Consider the following 24,426-nt stretch of genomic DNA (forward strand, 5'->3'; position numbering starts at 1 on the left):
ATGATTAATAGCAGTGCTTTTATTCACCTCCTCAACAGGCAAAATGGCCAGTTATTGAATATTTTATTATGAGTGCAAAGGATGTTAATTGTACTAGAAACATGCTCTAATTTTAGTAATTTTTTGATTGAATGCTCCACTAAATATGAGGCTCTTCATTAAATGGAGATTTGATTTTATTTTGCTTGAACTTGAGTACAGTGAGTACTCAGATATGGTCCATTAAAGCCTGCAAATATCATGGCGTATGCGTACAAGACCACCTCCCCTTCCTCTCTGCATCCAGGTCTCACCTAGGCATCTGAAGAGGAGACCTGGCATCTGTTGTCTGAACAGCAACAAAAGAGTTGTGCATGCATTGTCTGTGTAACCTTTCTATCAAATGGGGAGGAAGAGAAGTGTGTGTTTTGTGTGCAGATGATTACTGATGAAGGAGCACTTCACACTCATTTTGTTCCACTGCGTTGACCTGGACCACGAAACCTAATTGAGCTTCTTAGCACACAAGCTCAGCACAATGGGGTTCTTCAGTATCAATGTTCTATTTCAAACATTAGATTTGTTTCTGTGAAGTATTACAGCCTCCCGGGCTCATGATTTTGCAAAACATTTGTTTCGACATAGAGTTTCCATCTAGAAAGGGGACGGAGGGAACACTTGGAGACCGTCATTGCAGGTGTAAATGGGGCAGTGTAATTAAAGCTCTTAGAAAAGCCGCATTTTCAGATTCAGATTTCTTCGGGATCCATTATTAGAGTTTCTCTTCCCACGTTTGGTTTAGAAACATTCTTCTCAATCAAAGCAATTCATTTTTTTTTTTTTTTCTGATTTGTTCCCAAAGCCTTTGTATTGCTTGGGTTCCACTTAAGACACCAGTCCTTCTGCAATGTGTGATATACCTCTAGGGGTATTTAAGAAAGGTGATCTGTTGAGACCAGAAATTACAGTTTTTTCTTTCTTTTTAATTTTATTTATTTATTTGACAGAGAGAGATCACAAGTAGGCAGAGAGGCAGGCAGAGAGAGAGAGAGAGAGGAAGGGAAGCAGGCTCCCTGCTGAGCAGAGAGCCTGATGTGGGGCTCGATCCCAGGACCCTGAGACCATGACCTGAGCGGAAGGCAGAGGCTTAACCCACAGAGCCACCCAGGCGCCCCAGAAATTACAGTTCTTTCTGAAGATCTAAAGTCCTTTAATTCTCCCAGTTTTATCTTCCTCATCAGCACTCAGCAGGTTCTTAAAATATTTCATCGTGTGGCTGAAATTTCTTAGTCCCATTTCCTAAACTATAGTTCAAACAGGTCATCCACAGGTGCCTAAGGCATGGTAACGAAAATCGGATTTTTGAAGATAAAGGTTAGTTCCTTCAAGCCACAAAGGTGCCCCTGAGTGCATCACAACACAGCTCCGAGCCCTGGAAATAACTTGAGCCCCAGGGAGAGAAGAATCCCTTGAGATCCACCCACAGGAAGCACAATGCACGACACAACACGCATCGTGTCATGGTGACTGAATGCAACACAGGGCAAAGAATGGCCACGGAGCTCGCGGGCAGAGGTGGTCCTAGCTAGCCAGCCCTCATGGGGTACTTACCCTGTGTCACGGATGTGTAAGCATTCGTATGTATTCACTCACTTAATCCTCTCAACGGCACCCTGAGATAGGTACTGTTATCTCATTTCACTGACATGCAAGCTAAGGCACAGAGACGTTAAAGAATTGCACCTGTTCACATGGTAACTCAATCCCAGGACCCCGGGATCACGACCTGAGCTGAAGGTCAGGCAGCCGAGCCACCCAAACGCTCCTGGATACTCACTTTCAAAGAGTACCAACCCCTGCTTTAAAGAGTGCAAAGAAGAAGGCTAGCTATCCTAAAACTTCACAAAAAACAAGCAAACAAAAACGCCTCTGTAGATAATCCCTTCCAAAAACTCATCACCTGGGCTCTCCAGAAGTATTTAGATCTTACTAACATCTTTGCGCTCTAATTATTTTTGCTCAAAGCCAGACTCTCAAGTTAACATAGGTAAGCCAAATTCCTTCACAGAGTTTACAGAGTCCTTCAGGATCTTACCTCTGCTTCCCCGTGAGCTCTCCTCAACCCTCCTTTGATCCGTTCAGAATCTGTTCTTTAAAAGCATCACATTCTGGGGTGCCTGGGTGGCTCAGTGGGTTAAGCCTCTGCCTTCGGCTCAGGTCATGGTCTCAGGGTCCTGGGATCGAGCCCCACATCGGGCTTTCTGCTCAGCAGGGAGCCTGCTTCCCCATCTCTCTCTGCCTGCCTCTCTGCCTACTTGTGATCTCTCTCTGTCAAATAAATAAATCTTTAAAAAAAATTCATATCTTTACTTACTCAAAGATGGAACCAAGGTACCCCTTAATCTGTTCTTTCCCACCTAAACAATCACGCTTATGTTTAACTCATCACATGATAGGCCCAAAAATCATTCACTAATTTGCAAGCTTTTCTGCATGTGTAGATTCTAATGGACTACTATTGGGTTTTTAAAAATTGATATCTGATACTACATTTGTGTTGACTCAAGTAATTTTAGAGGCTCAGTTATTTGAGAAATACTCATTAACTCCTCTGTCCAGAGCACAGGCTTGAGCACTCAGGTAGAGATTAGGGAAGGAAGGAAGACTCAGACCCTGCCGCCCAGAACTGTAACTGGGTGAAGAGCCAAAGTTAGCATAGTGAAAGGCAAAGTAAGCACAAATACAGAACGTTAAGATACATTGTCTCATTCTGATGTTTATGCAATCCTGAGAAGTAACCAGAATATAATTGCTACTTAAGGACAAGAAAAACTAGCTCAGAGATGGCATAATTTTATGCACAGATAATGACAGACCCAGAACTTGAGCCCAGGTCTGTCCAGTCCCAAGTCCAGACTGTGCCCTGTTGGACCACTCCACGTCCCACTCTATGCCCAATGAGACCTAGAGAGCAAAGGCTCTCTAGACAAGGCTAAAACACAGTGTGAGTTCATAAGACATCACACAGGAGAAACCTCCTCCTCAAAAAACCCAGAGGCAGGTAACCCATGATGCTTAGGACATGGGGTGAGTTGCATAATTTGATATCTAACTTCCCAACAAATGTGCACCATCTCCATTCAGGCATTTTGATGGAAGAGAATATCATTTTTCTTCCCTTGGTGGAGAAAGCAGAGCAGCCTACTCCAAGAAGTCCTCCATCTTTTCTTTTCTTTTCTTTTTTTTTTTTTAGATTTTACTTATTTGTCAGAGAGAGAAAGCATACACAAGCAGGGGTGTCGGCAGAGGGAGAGGGAGAAGCAGGCTCCCCACTGAGCAAGGAGACCCACATGGGACTCGATCCAAGAACTCTGGGATCATGACCTGAGCTGAAAACAGATCCTTAACTGACCGAGCCACCCAGGTATCCCAAGAAGTTCTCCATCTTAATTCAAAATGACAGTTTAGCAAGACACAGGAGTTTTGTCTTCTCACTCTAATTTTTGCTTTACCTCAAATCAAAAGACATCCAGGGCCACATTAAGAGAAGTAAATCAGTAGCCGGGGCACCATTCATTTGTTTATCCAGCATAAAATTATGTCCTCTGTAAACGGGAATATCAAGTAGCATAAAAAGCCTAGGTGATTTACATTTTCTTTTTGATTAGAGGATTGCATCTACTATACTCAAGGAAGGAAAATCTCTCCCATTTAGCTTCTGAAGATGAAAGGGGCCATTAAACATGCCATATTACCAGCATTTTTTTTTTCTTTTTTTGGTTAAGACCAGGAGGTGCTTTACAAATTGAGACTGTCATGAGGAAAAGGGAAGACTTTACTTGGGATCATATGCCCTGATTAGGGACTAGCCCGCATCCCTATGGTGAGACCATATGTTTAACCTTTTGCTGAAGTAGGGCCGTCCTACAGCCAACCTGTGTTCTGTTTTGTGTGCATCCATGTGACAAACCCACAGAATACAAACTAAGAACTTTTCTGTGAGCCACCGTCTGATCCTAAACATTGGGGTTCGTTCTTCAGTATATACATTGAAATCTACAAAGACAAGATGAGAAGCAAAATACTTTAAAGGAGGATGAACCTGGGTAGGAATTCAGTTAAGATCAATCTTGCTTCCCCTCACAGGTGGGGCAGACGGAGGAAATGGTCATCCAGGCAATAACGGCATTTTCTTCCCAGATAAGCACCCAAATGTATGCATCACTGGCCAAAATGAGAAATCAGGTTTATCTTCGCTAGTTGAAGTGTTCAAGGTGTGCGTCAGTCATAGCTCCCCTTGAACCACAGCGATTCACTGGTGTGTGATTTTCAGCGCTTTTCAGGCATTCATAAATGAACTATCCCCCATTTTTATTCCCTAATTTAATGAGCGAATATTTAAAACCTTTTTGCCCTTATGTGTACTCCATAAACCTAATTTGAGCCTCAGTTATGTCTTCGATACGTAGGTAGTAAAAGGAAAATTATAGGAGAAAGATTCAACTAAGATAATTAAACATAACGTGCAAATTCATTTTAATTAAGGACTTGACATTTCCTTTCTGCTTTGGGCAGCCAACAACCAGTAGAAGACAAATATTCAGACCTCCGATATGACCCGAACTGGAAGAGTAAGAAAGAGGAGAGGAAGTTGTTGACTATGGACGCATTGCCAGAGTCTGTAGACAGCTCTTCCGAAAATCTGAATCCGGATCCCCTGTACCCTTCCAAGGAGACGTCGATGGAACTCTCCGGGGAGAAAGGTGAACCCAAGAGTAGCCCCCAGAGTGTTGCCTCCTTACTTGGCAGTGAATTTTTAAGCCCAAACTATGAGCGGGGTGCCCACCGCAGCCAGCCATTTTCAGAGCTGAGCGACAGTGACCTGGTGGAGAAGTCCAGCAACCTCTCTCGTTACTTGAAGAGTTCAAGTTCACATCATGAGGTTTTCCTGCCAGGATCACGTGGCCGTCGGCGAAGGAAGTCCAAACAATATTTCGTGGAGAAAAACAAGCTGACTTTGGGATTACCTACTCCTAAAACGGATTCTTATCTTCAACTTCACAATAAAAAAAGGGGGGACATTCTCCCGGAACAGGTATGTAAGTGCTACTTATTAATCTCCTCCAAGCACTACTGGCCTGGAAGGTGCCTTTGTTTGCAATGGCTGGAGATCATTTCCTTTGAGACGGTGATGTCATTCTAACCATGCGGCTGAGTAAAACAAATGCCCTATCCCTTGCTCCTCTTTGAAGAATCAGGGGAATTATTCCATAATTTTTTTCAAGATTTAATTTATTTGACAGAGAGAGAAAGCAAGAGTGCAAGTAGGCAGAGCAGCAGGCAGAAGGAGAGGGAGAAGCAGGGTTCCCACCAGGCTGGATCCCAGGACCCTGGGATCATGACCTGAGCAGAAGGCAGATGCTTAACAGACTGAGCCACCCAGGTGCCCCTCATTCCACTAATTCTTAAGAGCAAAATCAAAGCCATCAATGGCTTACAGTGCTGTAACTCAATTACTATATCCAAAACATTTCCATTCAGGGAACCATGGATTTTTTTTTTTTTTTTAAGATTTTCTTTATTTGACAGAGAGAGAGAGAGACATCACAAGTAGGCAGAGAGGCAGGCAGACAGAGACGGGGGAGGAAGCAGGCTTCCTGCAGAGCAGAGAGCCCGATGTGGGGCTCGATCCCAGGACCCTGGGATCACGACCTGAGCCGAAGGCAGAGGCTTTAACCCACTGAGCCACCCAGGCACCCTGGATTTTTTTTTTTTAATTGCATACTCCATTAGATAAAATCAGGACTGGAGGTTTGACTCCCTGTGTTGCTTGCCTTTCTTTCTACTACAACCACTGGCTTTCAACTCTATTAAATGTCCCAATGCGTTGGAGGTGACATGACACACTCATGTCAGTAACAGCAACACGCACACAAGTGATTCTCAACTTCGATTTTTATATACATTTTGGGCAGTGGTAGGACGGCGGCAGTCTATAGCATGTGATGGTTTGGTTTGGGGGCTTTTAAGATTTATTTATTTGAGAGAACTCATGCAAGAGAGAGAGACGGAAAACACGAGAGCACGCACGCAGGAGTCGAGGGTAGGGCAGAAGGAGAGGGAGAAGCAGACTCCCCATGAAGCAGTGAGCCCAATGTGGGGCTTGATCCCAGGACCCCAAGATCATGATCTGAGCCAAAGGCAGATGCCTAACCAACTGAGCCACCCAGGCACCCCTTGGTTTTTCTTTTTAATTATCCAGATGATTCTACTACCTTTCCAACCACAACTGATAATCACTACACCGTCCTCCGTCCTTTATTCTGTGCAAATGATATAATTAAACTTTAGTCTCTCCATCTATAAAATCAGAACAGTAAGTGCCCTCCCTTTCTCATCTGATCAGTTCAAGAGTGATTTCTATCCTGGATGATGGATTCAAATCTATTGGGAGTCAGTAGCCTTAACTCTATTTGCTGGGCACTCAGATCCTATCAGACCAACTCCTAGTGGACATGTCCATGGACATAAGAAAAGAATGGCTAGATCAGTATATCCACCATCCTTCTTGGGAGGATCAGCTTGAAATTCATTACCTACTGTGAGGTCATTTTCAAATATGAAGGAAAGGTTATTACATTACATGGGGATGCCCTTAGACCTATTCCAAAGTCAAACTGGTATTATTTAAAATGCTCTAACCTGTTCTAACCTGTAAGTATTTTTTGATAGAACATGAAAAGGAGGTAGATGAACATTTGTGATTTTCTCTTAATTCAGAAACTCCCTTTATAGTCTTAAAGGATTATAGTAACATCCTTGCCTTTATAACTGATAATAAAACAGAGGAATGGATATAGTATATTCAGCTGAATTCTCAAAACAGTTGGCTGAATGCAAAAGAATTATCAACAATCTGTCCCAATTTTAGATGTTAATGTACCTTTCATAAAATATATGAAATTTTGAATTTTGCTTGGTTGCTCCTTTAAAAATATAAATTCTACAGTCCATTATCTGTGAGAAGTATTTATAACCAGTAATTTCTCCCAGACTAGAACAATATTTTTCATTTATTTTTAAATGTGTTCTCAAAAGAAGCCAGTCTAGAAGGAGAGACAAATAGGCCAAAAGAAAGTTATAATAGAAGTGAAAATAGCTTTATTATAAACTCTTTAATTGCTGATTTCTTAATTGCTAATTTTTCTTAGTAGTTATAACTTCATTTACAAACAATATTGGGGTGAGCTGACTTACAGTGATCCCATAGCACAATTTCTTGTTAGGGAGTGAGAAAACTTTAAAGCATTTTTAGCTTGCTCAATCTTTAAGCTCATAAATTAGTCTTTGAAGTGGCTGTTGACCTTGTCTACCATTTCTCCAGGTTCAAATGTCCGAGGGCCGATTGCTAATTATATTCAAAACGGTTTCTTCACCATTTTCCAACATACATTTCCTTCCTCTTACTCCTCTTCTTTTAAAAAGGATAGAAATTGGGACGCCTGGGTGGCTCAGTTGGTTAAGCAGCTGCCTTCGGCTCAGGTCATGATCCCAGCGTCCTGGGATCGAGTCCCACATCGGGCTCCTTGCTCAGCAGGGAGCCTGCTTCTCCCTCTGCCTCTGCCTGCCATTCTGTCTGCCTGTGCTTGCTCTCTCTCCCTCTCTCTCTCTGACAAATAAATAAAATCTTTTAAAAAATAAAATAAAATAAAAAGGATAGAAATTAGTTTGACTTAACAGTGATAGGATATGTGTAACTGTTTTTATTGAATTATAGTCAATAGCATTGAACAATATGTTCCTTTAGAGTCATTATTTACATATGACATATGTGCAGGTCTTTCTGTCCCTACAGATTATAGGTTTCCTTATGGGCAAGAACTTGATTGATTTGTACCTTTTTTTTTTTTTAGATTTATTTATTTATTTGACAGACAGAGATCACAAGTAGGCAGAGAGGCAGGCAGAGAGAGAGGAGGAAGCAGGCTCCCCGCTGAGCAGAGAGCCCGATGTGGGGCTCGATCCCAGGACCCCGGGATCATGACCTGAGCCAAAGGCAGAGGCTTTAATCCACTGAGCCACCCAGGCGCCCCGATTTGTACCTATTTTTAATCTTCATGGTAACTAACCTAACATACTGTAAGGTCTCAGTAAATAGACGGGGAATGAAAAATGGACCTCTTATATCACCTCCAGACTTACTCTCTTCAGTACAAATTTTATGTGAAGGGAAAATGGTATTTTCTAGAGCAGTGGTTTGAAAACCTGGCTGGATATTAGATTCCCCTGAGAAACTAATTTTAAAAAGTGATTCTTGGCTTCACGTAGACCAACTGACATCTTTGGGTAAGACGCTGAGCGCCAGTATTTTTGTTTCAAAGATCTTCAAGTGATTCTAACGTGTAGCCAGGTTTGAGATGCACTTTTCCAGACTAGAGCAGTGGTTCTCATCCTTGGCTTCCTGGTGGAATCATCTGGAAAATTAAAAGAATACGGATTCCTTGGCCTGCTGAAGCCCTGAATTTCTGATTTAATTAATCTGGAGTGCACGGTCAGCATGGGGATTTTTTTCAAAGCTCCCCAAGTGATTCTAATGCTTAGCCAAGATTGAGAACCATTGCTTTACATCAGGGATTCTCAAACATTAGTTGAATCAGAATCAACTGGAGGGCTTGTTTAAACAGACTACTGGACCTAACTTAGGGGCTTCTGATTCAGTAGGTACAGGGTGGGACCCAAGAATTTTAATTTCCTACACAGTTCTGGGTGATGCCACTTCTGCTGCTCTGATGTCACTGAGAACCACTGATCTCTTTTCCCCCTCAAACTTGAAGGCATTTATGAACCACCCAGAATCTTGTTAACATACAGATTTTAATCCAGTAGGTCTGGGGTGAGACTCAGGCGTGTGGATTTCTAACAAGTGCCCAGGTGATGTCAAGGCTGCTGGTCCATGGGCCGCACATAAAACACATACAGGGTTTTCCAGAAACTGGAAGTCATAGTTGTGTAAGTCAGTAGCCATAGAGCACTGAGGTGTTCAATGGATGGTAGGATTATTCTGCCAATTTGCGAACAGGAGGTAGAATCGGAGGTGGCAGGTTTGGAGGATATGGTTTTAGATTAAGCAGCATCTATCTGGAAAGTTTTCATGTTTGAAAAGCTATTTTCTCCTCTTAACTTCTTTGAAAGAGATGAGCAATGTCTTACAACCAGAAATACTGAGAGAATAAATGACATCTGTCCCAAATGAATGACTAAATGTCAGTTACCGTTACACAGTGAAGAAAAGCAGCTTTTTAATACATCATTTTGTCACAAGCATTTAGGCCCAGTTGAATTCCACATGGCCTTAAATTGTGTATTGGCTTTGGGAAGATCTGAAAGTACATCTAAGAAGCTTATGACATCCCCAAAAAATGTCAACAGTTTTTTTTTTTTTTTAATAGAACTCAAAAAGCTGATTAAGTTCAGATGAAAAATTAAAGCAGGGATAATAAAGAAAGCTCCGGACATTAAGAATCATGAGAGAATTTAGCACTACCAGAGAGTGTATTTTAAATCCTCAATAATTAAATACTAGGATGATATTTGATGCATATATAGACAAAAATGGAACAACAGAGTAGAAACTGCAGAAACAGAACAAAACTACATATGAGAATATAGGAGATGATACTATGATTTGATAAGGCAGTATCTCAAATCATTGAGGAAATGGTGCATTGTTCAATAAAACAACTGGGTAGCCATCTGGGAGGAAATGAAGTCAGATCCATAACTCATATCATACAACAAGATAAATTCCAAATGGACCAAATATTTAATTTAAAAAAATTAAACCACAAAAATACTAGGGGAAAAAAAAGCACATTCTCCCATAACCTCAAAATGGTTGAAAATCCAAAATCTACAAAAGATTGATAAATTTGACTACATAAATACAAAATACTTCTATAGGAAAAAGCATGAGAGTCAAAATACAAAGAACAAAAATATTTCTAAATCGTATCACAGATGAAACTCTAATATTGCTAATATATAAACAGCTTCTAGAAATCAAGACTAAAAATCCCAATACAAAAATAAAGACCAAAGGTCAATAGAAAATTTACAGAAAAGTTAAGTCATATATCTATGAAATACATGAAAAGATACCCAACCTCAGCCATTAGAAGAGAAATGTAAGTCAATACTACACTGGGATTCTATTTTTCACCTATAATTAAACCAACAAAATTCCAAATGTTTGATGAAGCTGTAGGCAAAAAAGTACAACATCAGGGTGGTAAGATAAAAAATTGGTATAACCGGTGTGGAGGATAATTTGTTAATATCCCTTTAAAATACAAATACATATACTCCTTGAAAAAGTAAAACATAATGGAAGAGAATAGACTTCAGAGCCAAGGTGTTTGGCACTGCCACCTGCTCTCTGACCTTGGGCAGGTTGCTTAACCCCTATGTGCCTCAGTTTCCTCATTCTTTAAAAAATATATATATGTATGTATATATTCATACATATATATAACAGTACCTTCCTCACAGGATTGTTAAGAAGGTTAAATACATAGGTTAATATATGTAGTGTGGTTAGATCAATGTCTGCCTTATAGCCAACACTATATAATTGTTAGCAAAGATTATTTTTATTTGATCCAATACATCACATTCCTAGGAATTTTTCCTAGTTATATATGTGCAGTTTTGAAATAACTCTTGTACAAGATTCATTTCAGCCTTTTTTCAGAGAAAGATTGGAAACTACCCAGATATCTATCACATGGGTAATACTGAAATTATAGTACATCCAAAGAATAAAGTACACTGTAGCTGTTAAAAGATAATAATAATAATGAGGATGTTCTCCATGAACGGTTTTGGACAACTTACCAGAGTTTTTTTATTATTAAGGGAAAAATCAAAGGTACAGAACAATGCACACAGTGTAAAAAAGTGAGGAAGGATAAAGCTCTGTGTTTCATTAGGTATGCATAAAAAACTGGAAGGATATGCTGGTGATTAATTGTGAAGGGTGGACAGGGATGAGAGCACAGCCTTCCATTTGATACCCTTTTATAGCTTTTTTAAAATGATTTTATTTATTTATTTGACAGGGGTGGGCAATATAAGCAGGAGGAGTGGGAGAGGGAGAAGCAGTCCCGCCCCCACCCCACAGTAGGGAGCCCAATGCAGGGCTCCATCTCAGGACCCTGTACTCTGGACCTGAGCCAGTGGTAGACGCTTAACGACTGAGCCTCGCAGGAGCGCTATAGTTCTTAATGGATTCACAAGACAACATTTTGTAGTAACTTGTAACTTCACGCCCACTGACCGCTCAGGGTCACCTAAATTGCCTTCTTTGCTTGTAAATAATGGCTCAGAGCAGAACCATCCGTTTCTAAATTAAACTGCCCCACAATTATTTTTGCCATTTTTCATCTGTACCATGTGCATTTTTCATCTGTTGATCGTACATTAGAACGCCCTGGGAAAATCACCTTGGAATCCAGGAGATCTCTATCACGGGACGTGTGAAGGAAGGCCGGGTCCTACTGATATAAAACCCAAAACACACTAGAGGGCGCCTAAGTATCACCGTCAGCCAGTGACTTTGCTGCTGAACATTCAGGACCTTCTTTTTTTATTCATGAGTTGTTCAGGGTTTGTCTGAAACTCATTAGTTAGAATTTGAGTCCATTTCTGAGCTACCATTAAAAGACATTTGTGTCTTGAAAAAGGAGCTAGCTTTCTATCTTGATTCCAATGTGACTTTGAAGACCGATGAAGGGTCCTTTAGACCTGTTATTCTTCTCTTGGAAATTACAGATACTTTATGAAAACAAATATAGAAAGGTTACTCGGTCCCCTATAGTCTTCCAGACAAAATGAAGCGCTATCAAGAATCCACTACCCAGCGCCGCCTGGGTGGCTCAGTGGGTGAAAGCCTCTGCCTTTGGCTCAGGTCATGATCCCAGGGTCCTGGGATCAGGCCCCACATCGGGCTCTCTGCTCCTCAGGGAGCCTGCTTCCTCCTCTCTATGCCTGCTCTGCCTGCTTGTGATCTCTGTCAAATAAATATATAAAATCTTAAAAAAAAAAATCCACTACCCATTTTGGGGCACCTGGGTGGCTCAGTCGTTTAGTGCCTGCCTTTGGCTTAAGTCACAAGCCCATGGTGCTGGCATTGGGCTGGGCTCCTTGCCCAGCCTGCTTGTATTCCCTCCCTTACCATCTCTAATAAATAAAATCTTGAAAAAAAAAAAAAAAAAAGAAAGAAATCCACTACCCATTTTAAGATCAATGTACATTCATGGCTCTTGCTGGGACAGCAGGTCAGTCAGCCGACAGACCTTTATTAAGCACCAGCTATGTGCTCGGGGCTCAATGCTAGGGAGGTACCAGAGAACATCTCTGAGGAGATGTCATTCAAGTTGAGACGTGAACAGACAAGGAAGAGAAAACTGTGGAAGCTCTGGGGGACAGGTTTGGTCTGTGCCCCCCTGTGGCAGCAGCCCTCCCCCCTAGGGACAACACAATGTTACAGGAGAAAAAAATAAAACCAAAACAAAGCACTAATTTGGAAGTCACAATCACAGGTTATATCCTGGCTCTTCAGCGAACTACGTGGTAGCACTTCCTAGATATTTGAGCAAGAGACTCTTTAAGACTGATATTCTTTATTATATGGGGTCAATTCCTGCCTTGGAGGCCTACTAGAAAAAATTATACAAAGCTCTTGACACGTGGCAGACAGTATAGGGAAGCTACTGTCAACACTGGGCATTCTCAAGCTATGGCTTTCTCTCAAGCTATGGGAAGAGAAAGGAACCACTCAGAGTAGGACCTTATAGATTTTTTTTTTCCTTTTTTCAGGTCATAGTGCCTCAAAGTAAAAGGGATAGCACTTCAGGTAGAATTTAAAAATTGTACCTAAAAGGGTAGCATTTCAATGCCCTAGTAGCCCAATCTATGGTAGGACTCTCAGAGAACTCAGAAAACACACGTTACACTTGCCATGTTGTGGGTCAGATTCAAACTCTCAGAGTGGTACACAAGGCTCTCCGAGTCCTAGCCCCTTCTGCTACTTCAGCCATTTCCTTTGTCATCTCCCCCCGCCCCCGGCCCCGCCTCCCTACCACCCCTAGCATCCTCTGGGAACTCACAGTCAGCATCTCCCCTGCGTTTCTGGTCATGCTGATGGACCACTCTTCCTTGTCTTGTTTGTTTGGGAAAACCTTACCCTCCCTCTTGAGATGACTGAGCTACCCACTGCTCTCGTTTTCTGTAGTTTTAGATTTAGTAAAACTTTTGGTTGTCTATAAAATTAAGCTGTACATTTCACTGATGATCTTTTTCTAATTTGTTTAGAAATGGAATTTTTTTTTTTTTTTTAGAATTCTTCCGGTTTGGGTGGTACTTTTTTTATATATATTTTATTTATTTATTTGACAGAGAGAAATCTCAAGTAGGCAGAGAGGCAGGCAGAGAGAGACTGGGGGAAGCAGGCTCCCTGCTGAGCAGAGAGCCCGATGCGGGGCTCAATCCCAGGACCCTGAAATCATGACCTGAGCCGAAGGCGGACGCTTAACCCACTGAGCCACCCAGGCACCCCCTGGGTATTTTTGAGTCTCACCTCTATCATACTCATAAAAGTTATTCTTCTATAGAGTAAGAGCTCTGTATCATTGATTTTTTTTTTCTTTTGCCCTGTATGACCATGACAAGAGCACTTACTTAGGACAGCATAATTCAAATTGAACTTCATGGTTTTTTCCCAGCATAACGCATTTCCTCAGGCATCTGTCTGTGTGCACTGATCAGCACTTGGTTTAGCTACGAATTGTGTGATCTATGGAGTGTCACTCCATTCAGTCAACATTACTAACGAGGGATCCATGAAAAGGAAACTTTCCTCGTAACTAAAGCCTGCCCTTTCAGAAACCAGAACCTTAACCTGAGCCATCATTTCCCAGGTCAGCTTTCACCAACGTGCTGGAGGGCCTGACAGGCTGGTGCTAGCTTAGCTGGGGCCATGGCACTTGGCTCTGTGGTAATGTCCCTGGCTGTGGCAATGGGAAGAAGGATGCTCTGCTTCTTCCCTGAATGCCCCAGACTGCTAGGGGTCTGCAGTCGTTTTTGCTGCTGTCAGTGTATCTGCTGTTAAGTATCTCCCGCCCTCGTAGGAAGCAGCCATATTGGGAGTCAGTACAAGGCTGCCTGGGTGGCTCAGTCAATTAAGTGTCCAACTCTTGATCTCAGCCTAGGTCACGATCTCAGGGTCCTGGGACTGAGCCCCGCATTGGGTTCCTTGCTCAGTGCAGAATCGACTTGGAATTCTCCCTCTCTCTCTCCCTGAGTCCCTCCCCCTGCTCAAGTGAGCTCGCTCTCTCTACAATAAATAAGTAAATCTTTAAAAGGCATTTTTTTTTAAAGAAAGGACCTAGAATATAACCTCCTTTGATTTTATTTATTTATTTATTTGACAGACAGAGAGAGATCACAAGTAGGCAGAGAGGCAGGCAGAGGGGGAGGAGGGAAGCAGGCAGAGAGCCGGATGCGGGGCTCGATCCCAGGACCCCGGGATCATGACCTGAGCCGAAGGCAGAGGCTTAACCCACTGAGCCACCCAGGCGCCCCATGATTTTTTTAAAATAACTATTTCCCTAACCTTTTTCAGTTTTCCATGTCCTACCCACCCCCAGAGTTGTTCTCTTGCCTTTTGCTTTTTGGAGCCATTCTAAATTACTTTACTTTGTTTCCATGAAAATAACAACTCTATTCACACTCAGATTTCTCCAAATTATCTAACCTTTATATACATGTTATAATTTTAACAAAACAGACAATAGACATAAACAGGTTTGTGAACAATTGTAGAATACTCTTGGTAAGTATACAACCCAACTGATGGACAGAAATCCCAGGACATCCTAGAGAGGAGTGGGGAGTCATGAGCCTCAGCTATGAGTATCAGTTGGGAGATCTTAAGGACTGGAGAGGATTGCTGAATCCAAGGAGTTGAGGAGAAGATGAATACTTGTGTTGTACATATCTAGACTGTGAGGATGGGAGTGTGGGTATTTAGGCTAGAGAAATTGGCAGGTGCCTTTCATGCAGGCCTTTGTACGTCATTGTAAAGCAGGGGCTCTCAGAATATGGTCCCTGGAACCCAGTGGCATCATCATCGCCTGGGAAATTGTTAGAAGGGCAAATTCTTGGGCCCCATCCCAGACCTCTTGAATCAGAAACTCTGGGGTGAGGCCCAGCAATCTGCTTTAATAAGCCCTCCAAGTGATTCTAATGCATGCTCAAGTTTTAGAACCGCTGTGCTAAGGAGTTATGCCTTTCCTCTACATGCCGTGGAATCACTAAAAGATTTTAGTAATGGAGTAATTTGAATTCTGTGGCGATCCAGAGGTCACGCTTACATATCCCTAGTTGTGTCATATAGAGTTCGGGTTACTTGGTTAATCAAACACAAGATATTCCTAAAAATCTCTTTCATATTCTTGAAAATAGTTCATTGCTTCATTCATTTACATATATTTAGTAAGACCTTACTAGGTACCAGGCATTGTCTTAGGTACTTAGAATATAACACTGAACAAAAACCAAAAATCCCAACCCCCATGGGGCTAACTTTCTAGTAGGAGGAGATGGACAATAGACAAAAATAGATAAATCATGTATAGGTGATGGAAGTGCTAGGGAGAGAAAGAGAGCAGAGAAATAGGGAGTTGGGGGTTGGGGGAAATTACGGTTTTAAGGAGGTCATGAAGGAGGTGAGAGCACATCATGCAAATATTTGAGGAAAGAATGTTCCTCAAAGAGGTAACAGCACATGAGAACGGTGACGGCCCAGTGGTCCTGGGCAGAGTGAGCAAGGGAAAGGGAAAGATAAGGCCTGCTTTCCACATTATTTTGTTGACGGCTGGCTACCTGACTTTATTATAAACCATAAATCTAGCCAGATAAACAAGTAGATTCTATGTATTCTGATGTAAATGGAGAATTCAGTGCTCCATGTAGATAGACCTTTCATTCAATAATACTTACGGAGCATGTATGTGCCTGGCTCATGTGACTAGCCCACCAAAACTGAGACTTACAGTCTAGAGGGGAAACAAACCTCATTACCAAGCCAACACTTGTTACAAAAAGGAAAGTACAAAGTGCCAAAGCCGTGAGCTCAGGTGCCTTTGTTGTAATCTCTGAGCAGTCAAGGAAGGCTTCCTGGAGGAAATTCTATTTCAGCCCAGGCTGGAACAGCAGCAGTGAATGGGACTGGTCAGAATAAGTGAGGTGAAGGGATGTTTCCCAGCAAAGATGGCCTATGCACAAACCAGGAAACAAGGGTGCCTATGACCCAACCACAGAGTTAAGAAAGTACAATGTGAAAAGAACAAGAAGTACAGAATGAAGGACCTTAAACTTTTAAAGATTAAGGGCAATGGGGAAGCACTGAAGGCAGTGGCTGGCGTAATTAGTTTGGGGGTTTTAAAAGTGGCAGGACCTTATGTGGAAAATGAAGGCAAAAAAGTAGTATCTCCAATGGTTTCAATGTCCTCACATTCTGATGGAGCGTCTGCGTGTGAAATGCGTCATGAAGTGTTCTGCATGAATGGAGAAAGTGACCAACAGCAGAGCCAAATAGTTATTCTCTGATGGTATTAACAACTGTGTTTTGTCTCTTCATGGCTGAATCATGAATACAAATCCCCAGATAATTCAAACAGCTGTGCAAAATATCCGTGTTGGAGCCCGACAATGGCAGGCTCTTGGTGCCGCCATGCCTCCACCTCTCCCTCCGGCCATGTGTCAAGAGAGAGCTGTTTGTGGGCTTGGACTGCCACAGAGCACAAGGTCGCAGAAACAGAACAGAACTAATACAGCAGATCACTCATTAGCCAAGTTAACCAATGCTCGCCGAATCCAGCGCTTAGGTCCCGAAGACAGGGATTAAGTAACAAATGTGTTGGACTGACGGTAAGCAAATAATACATTTAAGAAAAAAAATCCAGACACTCTGGCCTATTTTAATTTGGCTATGTGCTATTTGTTAATACCATCAGAGAATAACAAGGAAACGGATATGTTAACTGGGGGGCCCCCGCACAACGTCCGTGATAATAAAAGATAAACAGTAAACAATGTCAAGGAATAAAGGAGCAAAACTTGCAGTGATTGCAGAACTTAAGGATGATATGCTTTCTAGACATGTTTCAGTGTGTGTCTGTGCAGAGACACTAATTCACATACAGCTCTCAGTGTAAAGCCTCAACTTTTTTCTGCGGTGCCCATTCTCTAAGAACCTGATGAGTTTCTTTGAGAGAGAAGTAGCCGCCCAATCTAGCTCAGCTGTACTCAATCTGAGTTGCTTTCCTTCCTACAAACCCTCACTTCAAAGCAAGGAACATAATGTACAATTTTTTAATGGCTCTAGACCCAGGCACTCAGGCTCTCTGCTCTGCGCCTTACCTCAGTGTAAACACCTAATCAGGATTGCCCGCGTTTCATCAATAGCAGCCAAATGCAATTCGAGAACCACAAGCCTTTGAAGTCCTCCCAGCAAAGGCCGGTTTTCTAGTCTGGGATAATGACATGCCATGATTGCTGTCTTTGTTGTATCTTTTCAGTAGAGAAGCAATTATAGGCCCCAATTTAACAGAATAGACATTACACAGCTTATGATGCTCAAAATGCAATTTCATTTGATCATTTTCTCGATTTGATTGGTATTAATAGAATGGTTCACAAAAAAAAAAAAAAAATAGCTGGCAGAGGTTGTGTCCCATTCCACTTTCAAAGAGATAATGTAGAAGTATGCTTTACTTGCCCTGAGACTCTCACCGGGGTGATTCTGACACCAAGTTCAGCCCAAACAGCCCGTGGATGAAAATATCACACATCCTACACTCTCTGGGGAAAGAAAGCATAGGATAACGTATTTGTAATTTGGAAACTTTTTGCCAGAGCTATGTGTAAGGGATCGCATCCCGGGCAGTCCAACAATCGGAATCACCAGCCGCAGACTGAATTAACTAAACCAAGTCCCATTTACAAAAGCCAGAGAAATCAAACATCCTAGCGGCGGGTCTATGATTCAGCCCAATTTTTTCTCCCAAGCTCCAGATAACATTTTTGTCCAAGACATCACCTGTGTGAGGTTTGAAAAAGGATTATTTCCTCGCCCAATTAGGCAGCCTATTTAGATTCTCCCCCCCCCCCCCCCCCCCCCCCCCCGCCACAACTCTCTTGGCCTTCATTTCTTGTCCAGGAAAGAGATGATTTTACTTGTAATTAAGTGGTGTTTCCTTTTAACATCATGGCAGTAAGTGATAGAGTCCTTTGCAATAACAAGGGCCAACGTTATGAAACCTAATACTTTTATAGTCCCCTCGGGTTTCTTAAACCAGTACCAGGAGAGGGACAGAGATGGCATCATGACACACAGTTCCTCACCTGCGGTGGCAGCATTTGTATTCCTAAACTCTCTGTAGCATAGCAGGTTACACCGTTTCATGGTGTTGGGAAGTTTTCCTTTTGCAGAGTAGGTAATCTTTCAAAATCTGTTGTGTGCTATTTAATTTTTTTTAAAGATTTGTCAGAGAGAGAGCAGAAGCAGGGGGACAGGCAGGCAGAGGGAGAAGCAGGCTCCTTGACACAGGGCTCAATCCGAGGATCCTGGCATCATGACCTGAGCCAAAGCCAGATGCGTAACCAGCTGAGTCACCCAGGCCTCCCTAATACTCCTATTTAAAATTGGGAAAATCCCATGATCCAATAGAACTTTTTGCCCTTGTATTTGCTATGATATTCAAACATGAAGTCTCAATTTTCATTTTTTCCCATTTTCAGATCAACCTTTAAGTATCTAAACTTCCATACCATCTGTTTGCCATATCTATGCATTCAAGTGCAGCAACGATGACGGGTATTGCTTGTGGCCACAGAACCTGCATCGAGCAGTGAGGAATGAGGTTATCTTTACTGTCAGACACTGGCTTATTAATATTTAACAGATATTTCCCCCTCTCCCGATTGAATAGCAGTCTGCATAAATGCAAAGTAAAAGTAAGAAACAGCAGGAGAATCTGAACACAAATGTGACGGATTCTGGGGGTGCCTGGGTAGCTCAGTTAGTTATGCATCTCCCTTTGGCTCAGGTCATGATCCCGGGGTCCTGGGACCAAGCCCCACGTCGGACTCCCTGCCCAGCAGGGAACGTGCTACTCCCCACAACCCCACTCTTGCGCTCATCCTTTCTCTCTCTCAAGTAAAGAAATAAAATCTTTTAAAAAACAATAAAGTATAAAACTATCTGGGACCACCCCAGACCTTCTGATTTAATTGGTCTGGGATGGGACCAGGACACTAATATTTTGTCATTCTAACATCTAACTAAAGTTGAGAACCTCCCATCTACATCATTCAAATTCACTGCCGACATTACAAATTCTGCAAGTCAAAGATGATATTTCAAAATTGCCAAATATGAGGCTCTGGAGTTAGACTGCCCAGCTCCTCCACTTACTGATTCTGGGCAAGTTCCTTCATGTCTCTGTCCCTCAGTTTTCTCATCTGCAAAAAGAGGGGGTAATAGTAATACACACATGATAAGGTTTAATACAGTAGGACTGATAGAATATATTCGAAGTGCTTACGACAGTGACTAGCACACCATGGGCATTCCATGTATATTAAATATTGTTATTTTATTGTGCTCATCATCTTGAAGCATAGTGGTATTTCACTGTTCAGTATTTCTCTTATTACACTCAGCATTTGTTGCTACATCCAGTTCAGATAACTGTTCTAAAATTGGGTCCCCTGAGTATGTACTGAACATTTTTTTTAAAGATGTTTTTATTTATTTATTTAACAGAGATCACAAGTAGGCAGAGAGGCAGGCAGAGAGAGAGAGAGGGAGGAAGCAGGTTCCCCACCGAGCAGAGAGCCCTATGTGGGGCTCGATCCCAGGACCCTGAGATCACTACCCGAGCCAAAGGCAGAGGCTTTAACCCACCGAGCCACCCAGGCACCCCTGTCCTGAACATTTAAACTAAATAGCAGTTTGACCTCAAAGCACCAATTCTCACATCATGCCTATAAGAAAAAACATTATTTATTCCCATTTTCCTTGGGAACAACCCAGGTCCCCAAGGACTAAGATATATCCTTGAACTGAAAATAAAATGTAACCCTGCAGGACCTCTTTCTAGAGTACACAGATGAGCCTCGTGGCTCTAAGACTTAAAACGAATCCCATTAACATGCTTTATATGTTTTACCCTCTTAGATCTCCTACCCCATCAGTGTAACTGACAAGACGTCCATTCAGAACGCCAAAGAGAGCGAAAATGCTGCCATCAATCCTGAAGACCAATGGCATCAAAGAGCCCAACAGCTAAAGGTTACCTGCTAGATTGAACTTTAAATGGGTTTCAAGGATTACTGCTAAATAGGAGTAATGTTCATGACTCACTTCTTATCCCTTACAGGGTTTTCTTATGTCTGAGAGTAGTGACCCACCCTTGTGAGGGTAAGACTGGTTTCTGCCCAGATAGGCCATTGCTTGTTCAGCCTGCCACGTCTACCCATTTTTCCAAAGGTTCTAAATTTCCTAGGAGAAAAATCATCACATCACCCTTTAAACATTCAGACTTAAAACCCCAAACAGAAGCAGGGCATGGAGAAAATGTGGGTGGGGGGGGGGGTGGGAGGAGCCATAGCTGCAGAATACTGTCCCAATCTGCACTGCTTCCAAGTCTGTTTCCTTAATGGCATCCCTAGCTGATGGGGAACACAGTCGCTGAAAATGGGTTCTCGAGAATCCCCAGAACTTCCCTGAACCCTCCTTTTTGCAGGATGGAAACGCCTACTAACAAGTAATTTAGCATGAAAACATCCTTTTCTGACCCTGGATTTACTATTCTGACATCATAATGTGATTTTAGGGAAGATTTTTGCGAAATAGTCCCCACCAACCGTTTCTCTAGAAGAGAAAAAATACTAACAGATGATTTCTTCTGGAACCCGTATATGGAGTTCTGTGGAGCAGTCATTCTTTTTTTTTTTTTTTTTTTTTTTGACAGAGAGAGATCACAAGCAGGCAGAGAGGCAGGCAGAGAGAGAGAGAGGAGGAAGCAGGCTCCCTGCTAAGCAGAGAGCCCGATGCGGGGCTCGATCCCAGGACCCTGGGATCATGACCTGAGCTGAAGGCAGAGGCTTAACCCACTGAGCCACCCAGGCACCCCTAGAGCAATCATTCTTACACCAGACTGTATCCCCGCTGAAAGAGGGGTGAGCCCTACAAAGTCACCCAGCCTAGAAAGCCTGACACCATCAGTTCAAACTATGTACAGTGCTAAAGGTATAAGAAAAATAAAGTTCATTCCAGTTTCAGAGAATTTAGAATTTTTTTTTTTTTTAGAGTTTATTTATTTACTTGACAGAGATCACAAGTAGGCAGAGAGGCAGGCAGAGAGAGAAGAGGAAGCAGGCTCCCCGCTGAGCAGAGAGCCTGACTCGGGGCTCAATCCCAGGACCCTGAGATCATGACCCGAGTCGAAGGTAGAGGCCCCAACCCACTGAGCCACCCAGGCGCCCCTGAATTTAGAAAAGAAGGCCTACCTAGATCATCTTTTTTCCTTCTCAGTGGTTTCCAGGTCACTCTCAGAGTTGCAAAAAAAAAAAAGTAAATAAAAAATAAAAGAATAAAAACAGTCATTCACCCAGAGCTTCCTGAAAGCTGATGCCAGGAGGACAACCCCCAGAGGTGGAGAGGTACTGAAATGCCCGTGGCAGTGAGATGTAGAGGACAGGGTCAACGCCAGACCTCAGAGAGAGCCCGGGGAGCTTGGCCAACAGGATGGAGAGGACAAGAGAAACACTTTAAGATTTTGTCATGTGTTACAGATAATGGCCTGGGTCAGAAGACACGGATTTCTGGACCTTCGCCTTTTTTTTTTTTTAAGACTTCATTAATTTATTTGACAAAGAGAGACACAGCAAGAGAAGGAAGCAGGGGGAGTGGGAGAGGAAGAAGCAGCCTTCCCACTGAGCAGGGAGCCCGACTCGGGGCTCGATCCCAGAACCCTGGGATCACAACTGGAGCCAAAGGCAGACACTTAATGACGGAGCCACCCAGGTGCCCTCACTTGTTTATAAGTTGATGCAGAACTTTGGGAAATCTCAACTCCCCCCACACCTTAACTTTCTTATTAAATGAAGAGTTGCCCGAAATGAACTACAAGATGCATCCCAGCAGCAAAATGCTATTATTCTAGGATATTTTTCTCCAGTTACTTAAATTATTATAGAAAACCCATTTGATGATTGTAAGGTTCTTGCAACCTAGAGCTTCCATAATCATCACTACAGAAAGTTATAGGATCTCAGCCAGTGATAACATAATCACAGGGCTGGATTTTGTGGCATGGCCTTTGACAGAGGCGGTAAAAAAATTTTATATGGAAGAAAACTGGAAGAAGCCAAAAGAATGCTGTGTGTTCTCTGGGTGTACTAAAATTCATTTGTTCATAACCCACTCGTGAATGAGGACAAGGAGGAGCCAGACATCTAAAGGTCATAGACCTAAAACAATCAACGCAGAGTGGTCCTCGGGATGCTTCCCTTCAGTAAGAACGGATTTAACTCCCTCTGCATACGCCAGCGAGGCAGGCATTCAGCTCCATTGCCTTTCTTTTTCCAGTTCAACTACCCAAACGCAGAGCCTTCGTTCTGGTCCCCATCCTTCATGGGGATTGCCCAGTCTGTCCCTCTCCATCCTAGGCCCCTCTCTCCGAGACTGCTGGATCACTCCCTCGGGGTTTATCATATCCAGCTGCTGTACCTGTGTTCCCTCTGTACCAACTACACCAGAAGCTGCCTAAATGTTAAGATGGTTGTTTCAGGACACCTGGGTGGTTCAGTTGGTTAGGCCACTGCCTTCGGCTCAGGTCATGATCTCAGGGTCCTGGGATCAAGCCCTGCATCAGGCTCCTTGCTTGGTGGGGAGCCTGCTTCTCTCTCTGCCTTTGCCTGCCACTCTGCCTGCTTGTGCTCTCTGACAAATAAATAAAATCTTTAAGATGGTTATGTTTCTTTATATCTCTTAGCACAGTGCTTTGCCCAAAGCTAACACTCAGTAAATATTTACTGGCTGGTTACAGAAACATTTATAAATCATTTCATGAAAATAGGCCTCTCTGAAAATTTTTTTTTCTTGAAAGATAGCTTTAGATGACTCTACATAACAATGAATAGCTCCCACTAATAAGAAATGTCTTTATATGAAACCAAAATAATTCCCACAACAAATATTTATTGAGTACCTACTATATTCCAGGCACTCAAGGTCAGGGGTCTGGCTCCAAAAACACATGGTTAAAAAAAAAAAAAAAAAAAAAAAGAACTTTAAAAAAATAAAGTAATAAAAGATCTTTAAAAAAAAAGAAAAGGTCCCTACCCTCAAGGAGCCCAAAACTTTAGCTGGAAGACAGTTATGTGATCATTATAATGCAATAATTGAACGTGCAGTAGGAACTTTAAGAAGCACCAAATTCTGCCTTAGAAAGACAAGAAAAGTCTCCTGAAAAGAGACAGCATCTGAACTGACCCTAGAAGAATGAATCAAAATATGGCAAACAGGCAAGTGGGGCAGCAGAGGTCTGAGAGCCCGAGAGATGTTGTGTGTCCTCAGCCTCACCCACAGGTCAGCATCCGGGAGAGCAGGTGTGAGGGAGGGCAGTGCTGTGACACGGGCTGGACAGGTAACTAGAGGCAGGGCTGTGAAAGGCTTTCATGTTGGCCAAAAGATTTCAGATTTTATCCTGCAAATGGCAGGAAGCCACTGGCCAATTTTAACCAGGTTAATGACATGATCAGGCTTAACATGGTAGAAAATTCATTCTAGCCAGGGTCTAGAGCGTAGATTGGAAGGAAATGAGATTGCAGAGACAGCAAAAGCAGTTAGGGGCGGTTTGCTGCTGTTCCCGCAAGAGATCACTCAAGAACTCAGGGTGGGGCTGGGTCTGTCTCACGCTCTGCACACCAATAGCTTGTTTTTCAGTACGGTGGACAGATGTAAATCCACCAAGGGCATGAAACTTCCCTCGGGTCAGGGCTGCCCCCTTAGAGCCTGCCAGAAGCAGTCAAGGAGTGAGACTAACAAACTCAGCAATTGTTTGGACACAAAGTAAATGGGGGAGAGAGAAAGAGAGTAGTTTCCGAGGGTCTGAGTAGTGGTACTGACACCACTGAGGAAGAAAAGGAGGGCTTTCGTCCGGGGCTGGAATGGGGGAAGGGCATGAGAACAGGGGTGCTGAGCCTGATGTGGAGTTTGGAGGTGGAACATGATCCGAGAACAGAACCCAGGAAAGACATCTGAGTTAGCAACATACATTTGATGGTAAGATTCCACTCCCTGGTGGACTGAAGCTG

General features: G+C 42.7%; 1 protein-coding gene across 5 annotated transcripts in view; it reads left to right on the forward strand.

The window, feature by feature from the left end:
• Nucleotides 1-24,426, forward strand: part of JHY (junctional cadherin complex regulator) — a 59,420-nt gene that overhangs the window by 10,758 nt on the left and 24,236 nt on the right. For 4 of the 5 annotated variants that reach the window (XM_047693365.1, XM_047693369.1, XM_047693366.1 and 1 more), the window contains exons 3-4: nt 4,555-5,074; nt 20,282-20,395. In XM_047693365.1, the coding sequence (XP_047549321.1) occupies nt 4,555-5,074; nt 20,282-20,395 (634 nt within the window). Of the gene's footprint in view, nt 1-4,554; nt 5,075-20,281; nt 20,399-20,485; nt 21,046-24,426 lie in introns of those variants that run through there. The other variant, XM_047693370.1, reaches the window with a different exon arrangement.

This window comes from Lutra lutra, chromosome 10 (assembly GCF_902655055.1).
Source record: "Lutra lutra chromosome 10, mLutLut1.2, whole genome shotgun sequence".
Classification (NCBI taxonomy): domain Eukaryota; kingdom Metazoa; phylum Chordata; class Mammalia; order Carnivora; family Mustelidae; genus Lutra; species Lutra lutra.